Consider the following 22,655-nt stretch of genomic DNA (forward strand, 5'->3'; position numbering starts at 1 on the left):
AACTGACCGGAAAAAAACCAAAGACTAAATTAACTCCTAATAAATGTAAAGCAATGCTCATGAGAAGAGGAGAAATAAAACCAAAACCAACCCCACCTAAAACCAAGAACCTCCCAAACCCCTAAGTTTCTATACACAGTAATGAACTTTGAACTGATAACCGTCCATTGTGAGTGAGATGTTGAATTTGTAATGGAAAGCTCATGTGGAACATGACGAGAGGAAGGCCATCACCACACCACGGAATGAAGTCATGGTGTGCCCACATCCAATATAGCTGTTGCAGGGCTCTCCTCTCTCCCCATCCCCATCTCACAGATGTTCCCTAGAGTCAGAAAGGGCATAGAGAAAGGCAAGAGGATGAAAAAATGTGTAGAAAGGCTTCTACAAGAGGAGTAACTAAGCGGTATAGGACTTTTCAGGCTGGAAAAGGCATGACTGGGGGAAAAGGGAGCGGAAGGGGAGTGGAGGAGCATCTATAACATCATGACTAGCATGGCAAGGCTGAATATTCTGCTGTGCATGATTTAAGAGTTTGGGGATTGATTGACACATGAAAGATTCAAAAACAAACAAAAAGATGTTCTTTCTAGCCAAGAAAGAATTACTCTGTAGAATCATTGTGCCTAGATGCTATACACAACAAAGTTTACATAAATTTTTAAAAATGCGTAAGTTCATGAAAAGTAAACGATCCATGCAGAGCTTTTGCATATGAAGGTACCACCTCTGACTTGGAAAATCCCTGAGCTACAAGTCATTAAAAGCAAGGAGATGTGCTCTGAGCCATGTTCTTATATCCTTTCCCAAGTATTTGCTACTAGTCGCTCTTCAAGACCACTAAGTGGAGTTTTGTTTTTACCGAGCATGGTTATTCTTATTAAAAAGTCTGATACTTTTCCTAACAAAAATATAAATTGTACCTTACTATGGATCATATCCAATTAGACAGATTGGATGTGACTATAATTTAAATACTGTGCTTGTAAAACACCCTCTATTAAAGTGCTTACAATAATCTACAACATATAGTAGTCATACCTGTAACATGCTCCTCACAACATAAATACTTCATTAGTCAATGTGTCATATCAACATAATTTGTCCTTGGGTCTGGTAAATTTTAAGGCTAGTATCTACAACCCCACAAGTGTCATATATGACATCTCTAATGTTGAATCCAAAGACTAGATAGAAAAAAAACCTACCCAGTTAATTCTGAGTGTGTATTTCACTGTTAGAAGTGTGCATAAGCACTACGTTTAACAGTGTTCCTTAGATTTCATTAGATAACTCTGAACTGTAATCCTGCTACAGCTGTGACTCACATGGGCACACTTCTGTAGGCACCAGCATGAATAGTTGCTCAACAGAAAACTTGCTCTGAAATGTACACTGACATTTCTGCTGTTTACAACATGAAACTGCCAATATTTTTATTTCTTTTTTTTCCCAGCAATAACCTTCAGAATTGCAGAAAGGAGAGCTTTTTAAACTGAGATGCAGAACTTCAGAGCAGTAAATACACTTCTGTAAGTACTGCAGAAATCCTTAAGCTCCCTTGTTTTGCATGAAGCCAGTCTACTGATTTAGTCCTATGATTTAGGAAAGGTCAAGAGGGCAACAGCTGAAATACTACAAGATGGTAATTTTTTTGCCCTGTTGCTTTGCATTTATTTATTTGCACTGGAATCAGCTTAATTGAAAGTGCCTATATAGAATGTTAACCTTTTTCTGAATACTGCCAGTGACATTTGGTGTGTAGTTTTGTGATGTATGCTCTTCATTATTAACAGCCATCAGCTGTTGAACTTAAAGCATTGTTGTCAGATGTGCTTTTTCTTTTGGGCTCTGATCCTGCAAACATGCAAATACATGATGAAAAAATCTCATTGGACACAACTGATGAAAAATAATTGCTTGTGATTTAACGTTTGTTTCTAGCATGTCTCTAAAAGGGTTGAACTAACATTTATAGCCTATGAATGATCTAAGTAAGACATTTCCCTGTAACATTAACAAATGAAGTAGCACAGAAGCAGCAGAAACTCTGTGAACACAAAAAATTCCAAACGCTGATAAAATAGAAGCATATTGCAGTCAAAGCCGTATCTTAAATGAACAGCTGTAACAACTAATGCCATTTGCACTTGACCTCACTCAGTATCCATTTTATGAGGCAATGAGATAAACAGCCATCACACAAATTGTTCTTTCCACAGAGAACAATCTAGAAACTAGGCAATGAGGTACACAGGAATAAAGTGATGAACAGGAGGGTAATTACTTAAAACTACAACATAACGTTATTTAAGACTAGAAACCAGCTGAGAGGATTATATACACTAGCATGGACTGTTACTGCACATTCAACTTTTCCTCACAGAAAACATACACTCCCTTAGTAACACTCTACTTTGTCTTTACAGATGCACCATTTTTATTGCAAATCTTATTCATCTGACAACACATTGATCAACAGGAAAGATTTACTCTCCTTAGCTGTCAGTAAGTGTACTCCTATGGCTCTTCAATCATCATTTCCCATGACAAGCTGACTAGGAAGTTTCTCTCTATTATGGAGTGATTCTTCAGGTGTGAACTAAATGCGGTAATGAGAAATAATTAGTTATATAGCATCTTACAAATGTGAGTGTTAGAACTAGTTAAATAGTTAATTGATTTCAGCTTCATCTTGCCTCCTGCCGACTCTGAACATGGACTAAAACAAACAACTGGATCCCACCAGTCTTGGTAGGCCAAAGTTTTTGGGGAAAAAAAATGTCTTACAAAGAGCTTTTACACAACAGCAAAAAAAAGAAAAGTATTTTTATCTGCAGTTAAGTGTATGGAAATGCTGGTGAGTAAATTTTAGACGGAGACCTGCATTTCTGACTGCTGTTAGACTTCAATCCTCTATTTATGAGCTTCCCTTACCTCTCCCATGCAACAGCCAAAGCACGCACTTACTTTTGAAACCTGATTTTCGTACTTAGAGCCAAATTCATTACCTTCCTTTGCATCCATTTGTTCTTGATGAAATTCCTCCCTCCTGCCCTAAAGCGGAAGGGGAGAGCTACTGTAGGGGGAGGCTTTCAGAAGATGGAGGTGGTCACAGTCCTTACAGTGATCTATCCCTTTACAGGGGACTTCTGAAGAGGTTGAAATTCTTTGTACTGGTGGGACTTACCCAGTGGGCTACACTAAGAAGGACTCCCAGTCAGGACCACTGATTTGTACAACACAGATACAGTTTTATAGCCAATATGAATGCAAGGAAACACAGGTAAAACAGCATACACAGGTGCAATTTCACTGAAGACAGTGGTGAAAACTACTACTTTATGGAAGAAAAAGCCAAGCAAGAGCAAAAAATTCTAAGAGTTTTCTCAACCCACCATAACTTCTTTACAATCTTTTCTTCTTCGTTGAGGTATTTCTGCCTTTCTTGTTCCACCAGGTTGCGCTGTCGCTGCACAGGATCTTCAAGCCTCTTCACTGTTTCAATCATTTTGCCATTGATTTCCAGCTCTGCTTTCCTCACCATTGCCCTCAGCATCTCCTGGTTCTGCAGCTGTTGCACAAAAGAAATCAACTTCAATTTTTCCTGCTTGACTGACATCCCTGGCAACAGAATACACTGCAGAGCTCAGAAATAGGTTGGGATAAACACAGCCCTACAGCGAGAGAGAGTTTTTACCTTCTTCTTTCCCTCTTTAACTTTACCTATAAACATTATTTCTTGAGGAAGTGTTGCAGCTGAGAAAAGCCTAAATCTGATTAACTTCTAATGTATATATCTAACTTCCAGTTGCAAGTGACAAACAAAAGATGTTGGGATCAGTACACCACCTTCACTGCATAACTTCTGCAAGGACTGTGGCCCCTTTATTCTGCTCAGTCCAGCATGAATCAAGAATTAATCACGCCTCATGAGAATGCCGGAAGCTTGACTTCCACTTTGCATGTATCTTGTAAGCTTATGCATCGTGCTGCCCATACATGCCTAGTGGATAATCCCACACATTAATGTCAAGACTCAGAACGGAATTTTTCAGTCTCTCAAGTGGCAGAGGAAGGACTGTGCCATCTGGTGTAATTTGGTACAGACATACAGCTCATCCACCATACGTAAAACCTCCCCTACCCACCAAAAAAACCTCCTTTATAATATGGTAATTTTCTGAGAACTGCACAAGTCACACCTTCTTTCTTGTCTTAGCCTTATATTAAGGACCTAAAGTATTAATATTCTTACTAAGTTTGCAGAGCAAAACACAGCTAAGAAAGCAAACTAGACTGTAGTCTTCATGGGTAGCCCTAGAGCAGCTATACCCCACACTCACACAACCAAACCTGTTTAAGTCTCTTAAGCAAATCACAAGATTCAGAGTGATAAGCAGGGCTCCATCTAGTCACATAGGCAACATATAGGCAACATGAACATGAATCTGTTAGCCCAGCAGCCATCTCATAGTGTAAGATTTTTAAAAACACCTGTGTCAAATGGGAGATGAAGTTCCAGTTTTAAAACTAGTGATTGAACCATCAACTGTCTTCTAAACATCCAGGCTTAACAGCCAAACCACATTTAACATACAAAGTAAAACCACTGCCTAATAGGAAGAATCACAAAAATGGGTTACCTACAAGACAGTATAATGCAATAAGACTTCTTTTAAGTTCATTTTAGAGAATTCACGGGAATCAGAGAAAAAAGTCTTTGCCCAGGTCATTCTTTCCAATCAGTATGGGAATTAGAGGAACAAACTCAGCTCTCCCCTCCCGACTCTTCAGTCCTTGTGCCTGACTCTGCCTTCTCCAACGATACAACTGTGATGAGAGGGAGGGTAACACTTCACTGAAAGAGGGGGGGGGGGGGGGTCTGAGCTATGACAAGCAGGAGGTGTTAGCTCAAAACTCAGCTGAAGATAAGTGTTAGCAGTTAGGGAAAAAAATGAAGCTGGAAAACATTTGAAACAGCACAGATTTATAAACATTGTCAGCTGCTTTATACCAGACTGGATTCTTTTGAAGACAGTGCACATGTGTATTTTTCCCCACTACAGGATTAATGTTTGGATTTGATAAATTAAAACCTCTTACAGCAAGGCCAGCACAGCTATCTGAGACACACATCTCTTTCATTGTGCCATATTTTCAAGAAGGAAAACATAAATGAATGAATAAATGAGTGAATGAGCATGTAACATTTCAGTCATACAGTTTATTCACAGCTCTTTAAAAAGTGGGGAAATTTGACAGGGAAGTGACTCGGGATTCGTGGAACAACTGACCCCAAGGTCAGTGAGAAGGTCAGTAACAGAGTCAGACTTGTGTCTCAGGTGTCCAGAATTTAAGTCCTCTATGTGCTCCCAGCAATACCAAAATTACATGTAAGTGTGTGAAGTCGTGCAATGGCAGGTACACTTTTTTTCCTGTTATGGGGGTATATAGAGGATCTACATTTATTGTAGTGACACCTACAGCTAAGGTGCTTGTCACTTCCATTTATGCAGTGCTTGAACAGTATTAGAAAGTTTCAGACATAAAAGTTCACCCATTTCTGATAACAAGATTAGGGAATAAAAATATAACTCAGCAATATTTCCAAAAAGCCTCTACGTTGAGGACTCCCAAACATCAATGGAGCAAGCTCTTGAAGTCTGGGAAATGACTCGTCTTGGTACCAAAGAGATGTTTTTGCCATTTCTATGAAAATTCATGCAACACTTGGCTAGTTCTGGAAAACATGGTTTTGTTCATGCTTGGGGAACAGGGACAGAAGATGAGAAGGGAGAGGTACAGATGGGTACAGAGAGAGCAGAGAAGGAACCAGGGGACAGGATAACTGTGGGTTTAAGTAGGGCAGAGTTACCAGCCAAAGGACAACATGAGGCAGGGCGAGCAGGAACAGAGGGGAAGAGCTGAGGAAGAGGTGGCAGTCTCTGGATGCTACAGCACATTTACCTCCATGTTCTGGAACTGAATTTGATTCTTACCTTTCTTCTGCCAGCAGGTATCAGATCTGAGACTTTCTGGCTAAGTGCACACCCATTTGTCCCTCACACCACCTCTGCCAGTTACTCCACCACCTCAGGTGGAAGATGTTTTATGGATCTGCCAGAGTTATTTTGGTTCCACAGAGTAGAACTTTTTGTACTTTAAGTTTGCTTGAAAACAAGCCAAATAAACCATCTTAGGCATCCACACTTGAAAAGAAACTCTGTTAAAACAGTGATCAAGTTCCAAAGTCAAGTGCCCAAAGGTAAGGAAAAGCAATGCAGGCTTTCCTGTCACCACCAAATGGCAATGTTTTGCTAATTAGAGGTAACTTGACTTATAACTGCAAGCAGCAATCAAAGAGAAAGAAATTTAACATGCTTTTTTAGAATTCTATCATCCTGTCCTACATTCATTACCCTTGGCTCTCACTCCCAGCCTGACCAATCTCTCCAGATACCTACCTTGTCCCTCTTCTTTGGCTACTGCTCCAGCCATTATCTATCACTGCTCTCTTACAAGTACCCCAGCACCGCCTCTGTCACCCACTTCAAGAATAATCAGGTAATCAGTTTAGTTCACTTTGAACCAATTATTATCTATGAGACAGGTAACTGGAAAACAAAGTATTAGTTCACAGCCCACTTTGCATTAAGAGACAAGCATGACCTGTCCAGTGGGAGCCTCCCAGGCCCTGCTGGGAGAGTTTTCTGGGCCACCCACCTCCCCACACACTACAGTGAACAGCCACAAACAGGGACTGACTGCCTGCAGCTCAGGATCTCTGTAGAATCTAATTCCTGAAGTATGTTACCATACATAGATTAAACATAGTCTCACCAATTCTATAATGCAGCTCAAAACATATTTGAATTTCTAATTTGAAGTTACACTTGTGAGACTGAGTATCAGATACCATTTATGACAGCATTATTATTACATTTTCTAACCTTTCTGCAGCACTCATTTCCCTGCAAATAATACACTGAGTGAAGGAAAAGCATGCATGCACATACATTCCTAATACTGGACCTTAATCATATCTAACTGCTTTCCCTTAAAAAGTGTTCAATTAAAGAAAGGAAGGAATAGACAAAAAAAAAATCCAATGTACCTATAAGGTAATGATATATGCCACGAAGACAAACTCTGAGGCTGGGTTCAAACCTGCCACTAAGACTTCTCATTATCTGTGAGTGCAGAATGAACAGCCCCACTGAACTCATCATGGGCTCCAGTCTTACCAACAACAAATGCATCCAGGACACAGGCTGGATGACATTCCTCTGGCAATGAGGAAAACTCCACGGCACCATGAAACTAGTCTTTCCTGAGTATCTCTGAAAATCAGAGCACTTAAGGAAGATGCTAGTGGAGTAGCAAGAAGTGTATCTAACCTCTTGCAACTGCCATGATGCAAATGTCTTTATTTCAAGAATCTCTGGTTAAAATCCAACCACAGACTGAAAGAGTCTTAACTTTTTGGTTGCATCTGCTAACATACACATTTAGCTGGTGTGTGAATCAATACATCTGGATCAATTGCTGCTGGATGTGTTTTAAAAAGAGGATTTTGCCAGCACAGACAAAGGCTACATGAATGAATCATTTTTTCCATCATGTGTTTCTTTGATTCTATTAAGCGAATTAGTAAGAACTTACAGTGATATTATCAATTGAAAATTGAACCATAGACAGTATTAAATATAGTTTTATGTCCTGTTCCTGTTTCTTAGTTATCCTGCCAACTTTTGTGCCTGTGCAATCATCTTTTTCAGTTCTTTGGAAGTGTTTCTTTTAGTCTGTCACTGTATGAAAAATTCACACAAACAGGAACGAACTGACTGCCAACCCAGGAGAAACAGTGAAAGTGAAAAATATGAAGTACTGTCAAACATATTATGCAAACAACCTGGAAAAACAGAAAAATACTTTTCCCTTTTACTTAGAATTATTTTTCAAAAAACATAGCGTAATTTTTTTGCATTAGAAGTGTGATATTTCAACACTCTTCAGCTTAAAAGACTACCTGTTTCACTTGCTGCCCTACAAACTGTGAGCTCTTTTTCAAAATAATTCCACCCATTCAGGAAAGCCATGACAAAACCTCACTCTCATGAATGTAATTTGTATCTAATATACCAAAGTTTCCCTTGAGCTACAAGTTCTTCCATTCGACTATCGCAAAATTGCGCTCTTCCTACTGGCATGATGCACCAAATTTGCTATCATTTCTGAAATAAGGGAAGCCAGCCAGAATTAATGAGCACACTTGGGATATGTCCTTTTTTTCTTCTCAAGACTTCCTTGGCAGCATTGGTTTGTGCAGATGGTACAAGTTTCTTCACTCCTGTGTGCCATAATGCTATATCTGATCAAAAGCAAGGTTACCGTCCCGGGCAGGGCCATGGAGACAAGGTGCAGCTGGAGAAATGCCACATCCTTGTTGAGCAGGCCCTGTGAGAGTGACATGCTCACTGCCTCCAGTGCAGCACTGCAACCTCCATCCCACTTTATGAGGCCACACGCTAAGCACAGCTGGTGGCCAGACTGCAGGTGTTTGCCAAGAGCTGCATTTGGCGCACGGGGTTACAGAAGGACAGAGGGGCTGCAGTGGTTTGCAGCACAAATGTGGAAGAATACACACTTATACATCGTGTGCCAGGGCAGAGATCACAAGTCATAGTCTTTAAATTAGACAGGGACCATGATGGCCAGCATATAGGCAGCACTGCTGGGAACAGCTTTTGAAAGATACATTTGCTATAGGATGCTGTGATAAGGTCCAGTGCTCAGTTTGCTGCCATCTCTTCATTACCAGCAAACTGAGCACTGGACCTTATCACAGCATCTTCAGTCTTAGCCACATTTTCTTTACGCTGATGTTTACCTCACCCTTCTGCTCCCTTGCCCTATGACTGGTTCATAATTCAATTTCCTTTATTTAGGGAAGTGAAGGCAAAATGTGCTCTGAATTCTGATCTGTATTATCATTATTCTGTTCTAAAATTAATCAGCAAATCAAAGGAGATTGACATAGTACCATTCCCATATTCAAAACCATCCTGATCGTAATAGCAGTAGCTGCAGCCCTACAATGCCAAACGTGTGATGTCACTTTCCAGGCAAGGAGGACTGGCAGATTATGGAAGTTTCCCCTGCTGTCCACTTTGTCTTACAAGAAATTGCTTTACCTCCTTTTACATCTTCTGAGACGATACACAGCGCTCTTCATTTTCCAGTTAAGTGAAGGGCTGAAAGCCTATACAGCTGCATGCACTTATTTTCACAGTGTCTGAGATGAACAGCATATATTTACATTTGCAGCATGACAGTATGTGTCAACAAAACATTTTGGTTAACTCTTCATTGTTCTTATTGTTTCTTGCAGGTTTTGAGGTGTTGATGCATGTTAGGAAAGTACTGGTAAAACGTGAATGTAAGTAGGACACAATGAACCTTTGCAGCAACTTTTGAAATATCTTTTTTTCTTGCTGCTCAAGTTGGTTATTCTTCTGGATTCTGTAAATATAGGACTCGAACTCTGGCTTAATGCATGTCTACTGATCCTCAGCTACATTTGAGTTTACTGACATCAAAGTTGTTTATTCAGGAACTTAAAAACTGTCTCAACTGTAAACAGTATGGAGCAGGAACATGGCTTTTCCAACATGTTTATACAGCACATAGCACAGCAGGGTCCAAACTGTAATCAAAGACTTGATATTATTGTAATATAAATACTGCTTTAATGTCTAGAATCACCAAACAAAGCTAGAAATAAAGTTTTTTCTCAATATCTGAGCAGCATATCTGAGCTAATTCTCATACTTCTAGGACTATGCAAGTGATGTATGCTAGAGCAGAATACACTTTTGTGTCTGTAATACTTGGGTCTTCTCTTTGCTATAACTCTGCTGCTAAGAATCACTCATGTACAAAATGTAAAAGAGAGGGAAAGAAAGAAAGAAAGAAAGAAAGAGAGAAAGAGAGAAAGAGAGAAAGAGAGAAAGAAAGAAAGAAAGAAAGAAAGAAAGAAAGAAAGAAAGAAAGAAAGAAAGAAGGCATTTTCTGACAACCCACCTTCCCAGCATTACCCAGATAAGCATACCTGTAGCTGCTTCATCTGATGCAGCTGCAGCCGCAGATCTGACACATTACGTTTCATACCATGCAGGCTGACTTGCATTGATGGGGCTCCAGCAGGGTGATGGATGACAGCTGACTCCACAGTTCCCAATGTGTTCTTCCCCCCAGATATGTTAGCAGCACCTGCAATAAGCAGCAGCATAGGTTGAGCTCACCAGCAGAGAAGTTGCAAACATGATCCTTCCTCTGCCCACTGAATCCACACTTATTTCACACAGATGGACAACAAAAGAAAACTACAGCTGCCAATGCACAGTGTTAACAGGGGACTGGCACCTCCTTATCCAATATATTTTGAGGGAAGACTGTACAATATCACAGTGTATCTGTGCTGGAACCTCAGACATACCAGAGCACTGCATTACCACAAGACTGCTTCCTACCACATGTAGTGGAGATGGGATAATGAGATGTAACTGCAGATTACACAAATAGCAGCAAATCAAATTGGTGCTGAAAGTAGAGTCAGGATTGTCCTCTCAGGAGCCATCTGAGACCGAGTTGATGCAAATTCACAGAACTCCTGAACTGCATATTTGTTGATTAATTATCACTGGAGAGAGATTCAGACAAACTGCCAAGTGTAGGGAAAGAGTTTCTATAGAATCTTGCTTTGCTGCTTAAAGTACAGTTGCATTATTTCTATCATCAGTTGTGTCCAACAGCTACCGTATAAAACCAGGAGAAGAGAAATGAAATGATGGTGTGGCAGAGAACTGCTCTCCAGCCATGTTGCATCCACCCAGTCCCCTTCGGTCTGTCATTTATTCAGGACTGTGTTTACAAAGGAATACAGTGTAACACAAGGAAGTGAGCTGAGCCGCACTGAGAATAACCGTCAGTGTCCTCACAAGACTTTCTTCGTTAAATAATGGTGTTCCTCCACACAGCATCAATGTCAAGCTTGTTCTTTTCAGTCTCAAATACCTGGGAAGAGGCTTTATTTACAGGGTACAAGCAAATTCCAGCTTATCAGCTAACGGTCATGTTAAAGCTTCTTCTAGCAATTTGCACTTACATACCCATATTCTTGAAATTTTCTTTCTTATGTGTCCCTTCCCCTCCCCACCACCAACAGGCAAAATGACAGACTGTCAGTAGGCCACACTTCATTTTCTAAGTCCAGCACTATATAGCCCTGCATACTCTTCTGATCACAGTGCCAGATCCACCTTGTCCCTCAGGCTCAGATGGCTTAGATAGCTGCTGCTCCCTGAACTATTGCATTATCAGCCCCTCACTACAAGAAAGACATTGAGGTACTGGAGCATGTCCAAAGAGGAGCAATGAAGCTGGTGAGGGGCCTGGAGCACAAGTCTTATGAGGAGCACCTGAGGGAACTGGGGTTGTTTAGTCTGGAGAAAAGGAGGCTGAGGGGAGACCTTATCGCTCTCTACAACTACCTGAAAGGGGGTTGTACCGAGGTGGGGGTTGGTCTCTTCTTCCAAGTAACAAGTGATAGGACAAGAGGAAATGGCCTCAAGTTGTGCCAGGGGAGGTTTAAATTGGGTATTAGGAAATATTTCTTTAGTGAAAGCGTTATCAAGCATTAGAACACGCTGCCCAGGCAAGTGGTGGAGTCACCATCCCTGGAGGTATTTAACAGATGTGTAGACATGGTGCTTAGGGACATGGTTTAGTGGTGGACTTGGCAGTGTTAAGTTAATGGTTGGACTTGATGATCTTAAAGGTCTTTTCCAACCAAAATGATTCTATGATTCTATTCTATGATTATGTCATTCCCCACTTCATTTTCTTCCTTCTCTATGAATAAAACAAAAAATATGAGGAAACAGAAGATAACTCATCAATGGATCTGCAGAGGGATTTTGATCATAATTTGTTCCCACATGCACACATTCTATCAGGTTCAATGAAATCAAACAGTAACTAATGTTGTGAGCTTTTCTTTGCCTGTTGAAGGCAAATTTTCAGTGCATCAAAGGGCATGACACATTTTTCTGGCTGGAATGAGTACAAACCCGAGAATGGTAAGTTTTATACCTACCCTCTCATCCCTAGTAGTCTGTTCAACCAATAAAGTTTCCACATGTGCCTGAGTGAATACAGCTCAGCATAACAACACATTGTTATTCCTTTGCCAACAGGTATGGACACCTCAAACGTAGCCTTTGCAAAATTCATCAAAAGCATTTTCAAAGGATGGAAATTATGCCAGACTATTTTTATTTAAAAATAGGCTAAAAGGTTTCTGAAGAAGCATGTTTCTTGCTTTACCTACATTTGCAATTCCTGTCAGTAAAAGCACAGGCCCGTCTGGCTGTACCCGTGCTCTATACGGTATGCCATGCCATAGGCTTCCAGAGACATGCTCCAACAAAAAGCTGTTCTAGCCCGGTGCTGGCCGTTGTTATGCTATACCTTACCTAAACGTGCTCCAGCTAGATCTGCTCAGTGCTTCAACAATGGCACTTTTCATTTCACTGCTGAGCAAGTTGCTGCACATTTTTGCTATACTCTAGCATGATTCAATGCTCTCTTGACTTTCAAAGAGCTGCTTAACAGAAAGCAACACTCAAGAAATAAAGTCACTTGTTCACTGTCATTCTGTACCCACTCCATGCTTCAGTCTAATACATGCTAATACGTATCTGTCCACAAGTACACTGCAGTTTTTCCTACAGTCAAGCATCTATTTCCCTCCCACATGCACTATTTTGTCCATTTTTTTTAAGAAAAGAGTATTTAGTTCATAAACCCTACAGACAGAAACCACCAGAGAGTCTGAAAAATGCGGATAAGCCTCCAAGAGTTCTGATCCCTAGCCACAAATCTGGACTATTTTTGAAAGCACATCTACCTTTCTGCTATTCTTTGCCTCAAGCAAAAGCTCCAAAACCTCAGTCCCCAACCCTGTGATGATGCAGCCAAGGCATGAATCAGTCCCCGCCAGTCTCTCTCCCCATGCTGGACCCCAGTCAATTCACATATTTTCTCAGGAAGGGGTGCCTGCTTTCTTTTTAGTGTAGATGGACTGTGATCTGCTTCTGTAAACAATAAATGTCTCTGACTCCCTACAAAGTAGCTCTCCTCCTCTGCTGCCTCCGCCACCTCTTCTCACCCTTAGGTACTCTCAGCTGCCATGGTGTCCCTGTTGCAGAGTGTGCTCAGAGCCTGTGAAACACGATGTGGGACTCCCAAGGGTGTGAAACACAACCACAGACATCAAGTGAGCATGGGAGCGCAGTAAGGTTCAGCAGCTGATTTCTCAGAGATACATATTTTCATCAAAAAGGAATAAAAAGGCAGCTGAATGAGGGGCTGCTTCATCTAGGGAGCATAGCTCGCTTTTGGAAATAGTCCCAGGCTGTAGCTTTGCGATTAGATGTGCGGCCAGATGGATTGAAGGGAAAGAAACAGCATTGGCTCTCAGGTTTTTAAATAAACCCTTTCTGGAGCTAGCTATGGGGGCCTGAATGCAAAACCCCTCCATAATTCCCTAATACTCTGGACAAAAACCAAATGCTAACTTTTTTTACAAAGGCTAATGAACTAAGTTGCCATTTTTAAAGTACAAAGAGAACTGATGTGCAGAAAGGGGAAAGATTTGCTATTTGCCCAGGCTCAGGAAGGTAAGGAACACAAATTCCACTCCCTGACACTTGACCTTTGCTATGGTTGCAAAGACACCGCTCTCCTTCTGTTTTCCAGATTTTATTTTTCTTTCTAAAATGCTAAGTTTTTATTTTGAAGCAGGCTAGAAAGAAAGGCTATCAGAAGACACCCAGCAATGTTTCCTCACAAATTACTCATCTTCTTATTAAGGAGCCACAACAATTTCAAGCATCATTTGGGGAGACATGTGACAGTTACTTAGTTCTCTTTCCATCCAGTTAGAATCCACTAAGCAAAGAGGCAAATGCAATGTTAAGGTTGCACTTCTACCATTAACAAGCTGTTATGGCGAGGCACTAAAGCACCCTTAAAAGAATAAAATATTCTTTAGATATTAGTATGCAACTTCACCTCATTGATCCACAATGAATTCAGGATCATGTTTTTCCTGCAAGCACTGACAGAGTTCAAAGACTGGCGTGATCGATCTTTGAATCTGAGATAAGCAAGCAGATAAGGACAGTGGTTTTAATTCACAGATCATCACAGCAAGAGTCATGCATGTGAAAAAGGCACACAGATATGCACAGATGACAAGACAGTTCACAAAGAGTGAGGAATCAAATTCAAGTCCTACATGTGTAATACTTCTCCCTGCTGCCATCTCACTCTTGTGGCTTGTACTGGTGGTGTTAGTGCAGAAAGACGTACTCCTTGATCCCTTTTCAGGAAATACTGAAATGTGCCTCTTCCACTTCCAACAAGACAGCAACTAGCAAAGAACTATTGCTTTTTTTTGGTAATCCATGATAAAACTGATCTCAATTTAATCAATGTATCCAGGATTTAATCTATCAGTCTCACCACTTGATGAACAAAAATACTACAGAAAAGAGAGTAGGTGAGCATTTCTCAGCATATTTGTTAGTAATCTCAAGGAGACTCTTCCTAGTATGGCTTGGTTTTAGAGTCACATACTGTTCCTGAGTAAAGAGTCCCTTGATGCCATCCACTTTTGATGAACTGAGGAAGGTTATAAGGATTCAGTCATGGGATTTCTCCTGACATTAGTAGAAGGGACATAGCCAGTCTGTGGAAGGTTACTGCTCTTTGAACCCACCCCCCATGAAAGAACTGAGCCTAAAGCAATAAAACATCAGAAATGCAGACAAGCATGATCATTACAGGCTCATTTTCCCCAGTGAAAAAGCATTTTTATTTAGGGTCTTTAATATTTGAGGCTACAGACTGGCAAAGCAAAAACATGTTAAATACAACAATTTGGTTTATATAAAATACCAGAGTATTCACAATCTAGCTATAGAGAGTTATCTAGGATTTAGAAATTTGGGTTTCTTTCCCTTCCCAAGTGAGCTAGTTCTCTATTTTTTGCATGAAAGTCTCCTATCATTGGAACACATACTATAAAATACAATGTTGGTTCAACATTGATGAGCCAATTTTATCCTGCACAGATGTTTTATTGTTCAGGATGGGAAGCAATTCATGTTTCTGCTTACCAGTGCTCTAGAAAGGACTGCTCAATCAACATTTCACACTACTTTTTCTTTCAAATAGACTTTGAAATTGCTAAAACTGGTATCTCAGTGCACAGTTGTCAAGTGGAACTGTATAGTAAGAGTCAACTGTCTAAATGGCTATACTTAATAAGGATTGGGGTGAATGGAAGAACAAAACAGCGGTCAGCAGAAGTGTTTCTAGGTGCTGCTGGCACGTTTAAACCCAAGCATATTTACAAAAAGGAGAAACATTCTGTAACATATTCTGGCAGATTGCCTAATTTTCAAGTAAGCAGGGACCGCATTGACTTATTAGACCCTGTCAGGCACAATTTCAAAAGCAAGTGCAAAAGCAAACTATTCTAATATACAGGACTATTCTATTATACAGTAGTCTTCAATAATAGCTGATGCGGGTTACAATACTGTAGTATATTGGGGTCAGCATCACACCTTGTTTCCCTTACCCACTACAATTTAGTTTTGTGGCTGAGTCATGCTGGAAGGACAGGATTTAGGGATGTAGATGCTGGAGTTGCAACTATACTTTATAGCACTGATAGGGAACCTTGCAGACAGCTAGCTGCATGGCTGGCCCCACTGCCCTATCCCCATCTCCCCCAGGTGATCAGAAAGGCATCTATTGCACAACCTGAATGCTGGTATCCTTACTCACATGCTGGATACGGGCATGGCCGTGTGACAAAGTCAATGTCTCTGTCAGTACGTGACAGATGCTGATCTGGTCTTTTGACACGCCCCACCCTCCATCCCCCCACGTTTGGACATGCAGCTGTTAGATGTAATTTTGCCCTTTCAGGGACATGCGTTCAGTCAATATGATAAGGTAGTGAGTGAGGAGTCTTTGGGAACAACAGTGGCAGGAAACTGTTGCTGGTCAGATGAACCATGCTATTCTGGTGGGCTGGGCATGACTTTCACACTGAGGAATCCCCACCTTTGCTTTGTGTAGGGCCATTTTCCCAATGAATATTATTCCATTTCTCATTTCATTGAGAGCACATTGACACACACACACACACAAATCACTGCATAATTTAGGTTGAAAGGGACCTCTGGACATCATCTGGTCCAAAGTCCCACTCAAACCAGGGCCCATGTAGATCAGCATCTCCAGCTCAGTGCCTGCCACAAAGTACTTATCTGAATTAGTACAAACACAGGGAAAGCTGAAAGGCCGAACAGTAGTACAATACAAAGAGGAACACAAGGCAATGTGCGTGCAGGATTTGATGGTTTCATAGGTGCTTTGTACGAGACGAGGCCATGCAAGTGGGAAATACCGTAAATTCTCAGTGTGTAATGACACTGGAACAGGGAAAAGTCTAAGAGCATTTTGCAGCTGTTTTGAAAAATGGCGGACTTTTCAGTAAGTTGTCTGAAACTGATAAATTACAACTTATTTCTTCACAGCCTTAAGTATTGCTCTCCCCATCCAGGGGCCAGCAGGAAGGGAAGAGTTGGAACGGGACCAGAGAGTGGCTTGGGAGCAAAGCTCCAGTACCAGGACTTGAGCTCTTTCTCTCTTGCATATGCTCAATAGTTTCCAGGTCTGGTTTGATTTCTGTCAGTTAGGAGGACATACTGCAGTTCCAGATAAACAGGAATCCTGAATGTGAACTAACAGCTCCAACAGAAAAGCTTGTTAAGAACATAATAGTTTTGCTAATAAATGTGTGTGGTTTACTACCTGCCCGAGCACAGACCTCCCTGTGGGAAGAGCATTACCAGGAAGTAGGGAACGGCCTTTATTTGCATTCAGTGCATGACAAAGGGTGAAGAGGAGGCATATAAACACACACACACCCTGCAGACATCTCCAGCAGCAGCCCATACACAAAGAGCTCCAATCACACGGAGATCTTCTTTCACAACAGCCTTAACTCCATCTTTGAAACACTTAACAGCTCTCCAAGTGGGAAACTAAAATAAGACCAGCTCTTACTGGCTTCATAATTGATGCTTGCTCAGAACAGTTTAGGCGCATGCTAATAATTAGTAACAGATCAATACAGCTTAATTAGGGAAAGTGCTATCTTGCTGACTGCTAAATTCCTTAGTGTCATTACATCCATAGCATCCTATTGACAGAAGAACCTTAGAGAAAAGTTCAGGTGACCAGAATAGGAATGAAATATTTAGCCTTCTACAGCAATCTGGACACATCTGGGGTTAATGACAGATATATACTATAGATGGGATGAGTCATTGGAAAATTCACCATATGCAGAGAGTCTGCATCTCATTTAAACCATTCAGTGCATGTGTGAAATTCATTCCAAAGACCACCTCAACCTGTTAGAAATTCCTCTCTTAACAAAGATGTGATTGACTCTCATATCCTGAACTTAAACTTCAGTTCTGACAGTACAGCTATGGGAATTTAAGTAAATTTGACATTTCCATAAGCTGGGATGGTAGTAATGTTAGAGATATTCATATACCTGAATGACTTGTAAATTAAAAGTGAATTATCTTACCTGCAGTGTCAACGCTGCTCTTGCTGGACACAATTTTCAACATCATCTTCTCACTAAGTAATAAAAAGAAAAATCATAACTTTAACTTACTAACAATAAAACTGTAGTGAAGTTTATAATCAGCAAATTAAATGGCCTTGTCTATATATATTTTTAATTTAAATCACCAGTAGTTTGTCAGTTGTTTTTTTTTTAAATCAGCTTTTAATACAAGTTAAGCAAGGAATGGCGTATAAGCAGTAGAAAGCACAGAGATGTAGCTACATTAATTCTTTTTAACACAAAGAAAAGTAATGCAGTTAATCTCCATCTATCATTTGGCATATTCTTCCTCTCTGCCTAGCATTCTCATGGGGATGATAAAGATATTTAAAAATGATTGAGCATTCACGGGTTTTTTACTATTACATTCAAATATTATTTTTGTTGATTGATTACTAAAATCATTACAGAGAAACAGATTTAATGAATTCTTTTTTTACCTAGAAGCATCTTTGCTATTACTTGTATTTGGCCCTTTAAAAAGCGCAGACTGAACAAGACCAGTTAAACTGGCAATCTGTTTCTCCATGGCTTGTATCCTCTCTCTGTAAGACAAGAGAACCGTTTGTTAAAGCCAGATATATTTGCTTTCAGACTTGTTTTTCTAGGTGAATGATTACCACAGGATTGGAAAGACACTACAGAGTTTGTGCAAAGGCCCATGGGTACCAGTTTGCATATACCTTGTTGCAGCAACTTACCACATCTTGGTTTGGACAGCTTTTGCATGGTAACAGACAATAAAAAAAGACATCTGTTTGGTTAAAAAAGAACAAAACAAACAACCACCTAGATAATAAAATTCTAATGCTCTCATGAGACAGGCACCTAAAACAATCAGTTAATGCCTCTCAGAACTAGCGAAAGTAATTTTTTTCAGCATTACATATATTTTCTCTTTTATCTACACTGGGCCAATAGTTTTGCCTGTGTATAAGGTTTCAGGATTAAAGACTTTACACTTCTTGTTACTATTTTTACTTTCCCAAAACCCAGGATATTTGTCTGCAAAGCATTTAATCTGCCCAAGCTGACTACTTTGCAGCCCAAATCCTTTGCACCTGACATCACAATTGTCTGCTTTGGAAAGGACAGCAATGTGACAGAAAGGCACGGGACACCAAATGCAGACTGTACAGCAACATTATCATAAAACAGATTTGCTTTCATGCACATATCCTGAGAAATTCTAAAAGTTATGAGAAAAGAGATGAAGAACTGTAATAGGTATGGTCAGTGTTTTCATACGTACCAAAGGCCACTACGCAACAACAATGACTTTTTTTGGATAGGAAGGCTAACATTTGTGCGTTTATCTGTTTACATAAATGCATATATTAGTCAAGTACCAGGTGACTTCCTCGGTGGACTCCAGAACAGCCTTTTGCTCACACAGGTGCCTACTTTCACATGCCAGTATGTCTATGACACACCACAATATAGACACACAGCAATATGGTACCTCAGACAGGACCTTATGAAAATGCATCCCTATATGCCAGCAGTTAACGTGACTGGGGAGACACACAAAAGCAAATGCTAACAGCAGGCTGTGATATTGGAAGATGACTGGGAACAAAACGTTTCAAAAAGCAAGTGACTAAGACCAGCAGCGATGACTGATGAAAGAAGACAGGACAGACACACTCAGCCCCAGACTCAGCCTGCTGCAGGGGCCATCCACCACCACCGCGGCATCCTGGGTACATGGGAGCAGCTAAGCTCTGGCCAGCCACAGCTCCAGTTGCCGTTTGGTGGCCAAAACAATAATGCCAATCAATAAGGTCCATATAAACTCAGATGTAGGTACCAATACCAGGCAAAAGCAAGCTGACATGATACAAAGCAAGTAACCAGCCCAGCTTGTAGCCAGCCAGATTATCCAGGCTAATTATTTCATTCACATTCAGGGAATGAAATAGAGGTTTGCTGGGACAGCACACAGATACCACAGCCAGGAGAGACTCCGAGACACCCAGATGTTGAGAAAACAGGGCAGCAAAACAAGTAATGAGATGCTAACAGACACAAGGAGAGAAGAAGAGAGTGCTCAGTCACTGCCCAGCCGGCAAACGTGTTCTTACTGCAATTTAATACAGCGTGCGCGTCTTACTTTTCTGTCTTCATGTTGAAAGATATTTTGAACGGTGATGAGAAGACTAGTGAATCTGACCTAATTCATTTCAAACCAAGAAATACATTACAGAATTTCCACTATTATAAGTTTTAAAATAAGAAACTGGTTCAAGCTACAGTAACCTTTGGAACAAAAACAAGTACTAAAAGCCTGGGATAAATACGTTCTAACAAACTTTAATGCAGCATTTTTGACACTTAATAATGAAAACATTTATTTTTCCCAGCTAATCATCACAAAACCTTCCTGGAACTAAACTCAATTGAAAGTCTATCTGTTTTACCGATTCATAAATATGATGTTTTTTCCATCCCACATTTGATAATCTGGAAACAATTTTCTGCTTCAAAAGAGATTATGGCAACACAAAGCTGATCTTGTCCTTTGCCATGAAATCTAGGAAAGTATGTTGTTAAGAGGGAGAGGGATGTTCCAGAGATAGGAGATGATGAAAAACGAATGAAATACTGGAATCAATTGCACAGAGCACATTATTTTTCATATGGTAAAAGCATTAAGAATGTGAAGAATCTACATGTGCTCTGGAGTTACTCCGTTAAAGACAAGGCAGGATTTTTCCTGTAATCGTTTCACTGCAATACCCAGACTCGTTATGGCCATCAGCACCAAACATTTCAAAACCAGGTGTCTGAAAGGAGGCGCCTTTTAGGCATTAAACAAAACGACCTGATTTTCGGAGAGCTGGCGGTCCGACTGAAGGCGGTGGGAGGCAGCACGCTCCAGCGAGGGCAGGGAGGGACGCGGCTGGCAGGGCAGCAGGGCCGTGCCCTGGGCTGACGTGGCTGGAGGGCTGGTGGCCCAGTCCGGCCACCCGCCGCATGGCCCTGGAGGGGCAGGGACGGGCTCCGCAGCCACCCCCTTCCCCTCTGGCTTCCCTGGGAAGGGCTGGAGCAACCTTGGCTCCGGAGGGAGAAAACGAACGCTTTCTTCAGACTGTGCCAGGCTGGGGTCTATCAGGGATGCTGGCACTCTCACGATAGTTGTGCATTTTTGGTTCTCAACATGATATTCTCTACCTCTCGCTGTGCTCCCTGCTGTGGAGAAGGGAGGTGGGGGGAACAGCCTGCCCCACCATCCCTTCCCACACCGGGCAGGCCAGGGTCCCCACAGCACGGGGCAGGCCGGCACTCCAGTGACGAGGGGAAGGCCAGGGCCCCCGCGGACAGGGCAGGCCGGGATGCGGAGCACTAGAAGAGAGGGCCAGGCACAACAAAATGGAGCGGTCCCCCTTTGCCGGCGGTGGTACCATGAGAAGGCTGAACCCTGTCTCTGTTCCCGGATTAATTTCCCAGATAAATCTGCACCTCTCCACCACCCCGGAAGGGCAGGGAGGGCCCCTCCTACAGCAGTTGGGAAAGAAATGGCTATTTTATCAGCCCGAGCACGGAAAGGCATTGTTTCTCATTGTTTTCCTGTGAATGCTGGGAGAGTCAGAGGTGGTGGCATGGTGGGGGAGGAAGGGAGGGGGCAAGGTCAGAAGCGACTCCCAGCTCTAGCAGGCCTCTCCGTCAGACCTGGCTTTGGCTTGTCACAGACCTTGGCCAGCAAACCAGGCGCGGCCCCCTCACCAGACCGGTTCTCCCCAGCAGCCTGGTCCACAGCCCCGGCCCTGGGTATGTCCAGGCACTGGGGCCCTGCCTTAGCATCTCGCTCCCCCAATTCAGCAACAGCAAAACAAGCCCTTGCTTCTCTGGGGACTGTGCACTGAGACGTCAGATTTCAGCACCAGATTTCTTCCTTACAGCTTCACTGAGGTTTCATGTCATTCCCTCTACTGCAATCAACTGGAAGTAATCCCAAGCAGGGTACAGCGTATTGCTGAATTGGTACCCACTTCTCACAGCGATGCTATTTAAGCATGACTTGCATGTTCCTTCCCTTTCCTGGGGAAATCTTTAATATTCACATCACTCAGAAGATACTTCGTACAGACGCAAACTAGAACTGGGCTGTGTAACTGTTCATTCATGTTCGTGTCCGACCCTAGGCTGTGCAGTGCATCATCCATAACAGACGTACTCAAACACCAAGTCTGGCACCATGAACTGTTTGGCACACTATACTGGAGAAAGATTTTCAGTGACTTCATATTTTATAGTTAAACCCCGAGTGAAGTCTGTATAGTAATCAAAAAGAGGGTCAGAGACAGGGAAAAATACAATTCTTTCTGTATTACACTATGAGAGAAACATTTCATTAGAAATTATTTTATCTCACTGGGAAAAGAAAGGAAACAGGAGTAGGCTGTCTTTCCCACTGGCTTCCCTAGAACCAAGTGAAAGTGGCACAGTCAGACTTTACCCCAAAGTCTCCCCAAAACACCAGAGTGGATATGCTGGAAGGGTGTGAAGCAAAGACCAGCAGAACTCTTCTCTACTCTGCTCTTCTTCCAAGGGAAAAATACACTCAGGTCAATATTTCAATCTTTTAAGAATAAGGTTAAACGCAAACTTTCTACAGCTTGAAACGAAAGGGAAAAGGGAACCTCTGAAGCACTGCCAGCTACCATACTATTTTACAACTCTTATCCAAGAGCCTGCATCTCATCTTGCTACAAACAGTTCCTCCAACAGAAGGAAGCCAAAGTACAGCTTACCTTTCCTCCATCCTGTATTGGTCATTTGCATTCATCTTTTTCTACCTGGTTATTCAACATCTTTCACAAAGGAAGATGCAATTTTGGCCCCATGGAAAGTGTCTAAAGGG

General features: G+C 41.6%; 1 protein-coding gene across 17 annotated transcripts in view; it reads right to left on the reverse strand.

The window, feature by feature from the left end:
• The window catches only part of KIAA1217 (KIAA1217 ortholog), a 245,569-nt gene that overhangs the window by 28,332 nt on the left and 194,582 nt on the right, over positions 1-22,655 (reverse strand). For 14 of the 17 annotated variants that reach the window (XR_012653117.1, XR_012653116.1, XM_075047573.1 and 11 more), the window contains 4 exons: positions 18,232-18,336; positions 17,750-17,802; positions 10,115-10,275; positions 3,399-3,574 (listed from right to left, as the gene is read on the reverse strand). Coding sequence is in view for 15 of the 17 variants with exons in the window: in XM_075047573.1 (XP_074903674.1) it covers positions 3,399-3,574; positions 10,115-10,275; positions 17,750-17,802; positions 18,232-18,336 (495 nt within the window). In the remaining 2 variants the exon portion in view is untranslated. The remainder of the gene's footprint in view (positions 1-3,398; positions 3,575-10,114; positions 10,276-17,749; positions 17,803-18,231; positions 18,337-22,655) is intronic. The other 3 variants (XM_075047555.1, XM_075047545.1, XM_075047641.1) reach the window with 1 other exon arrangement.

The sequence above is a fragment of the Buteo buteo genome, chromosome 2 (genome assembly GCF_964188355.1).
Source record: "Buteo buteo chromosome 2, bButBut1.hap1.1, whole genome shotgun sequence".
Lineage (NCBI taxonomy): Eukaryota > Metazoa > Chordata > Aves > Accipitriformes > Accipitridae > Buteo > Buteo buteo.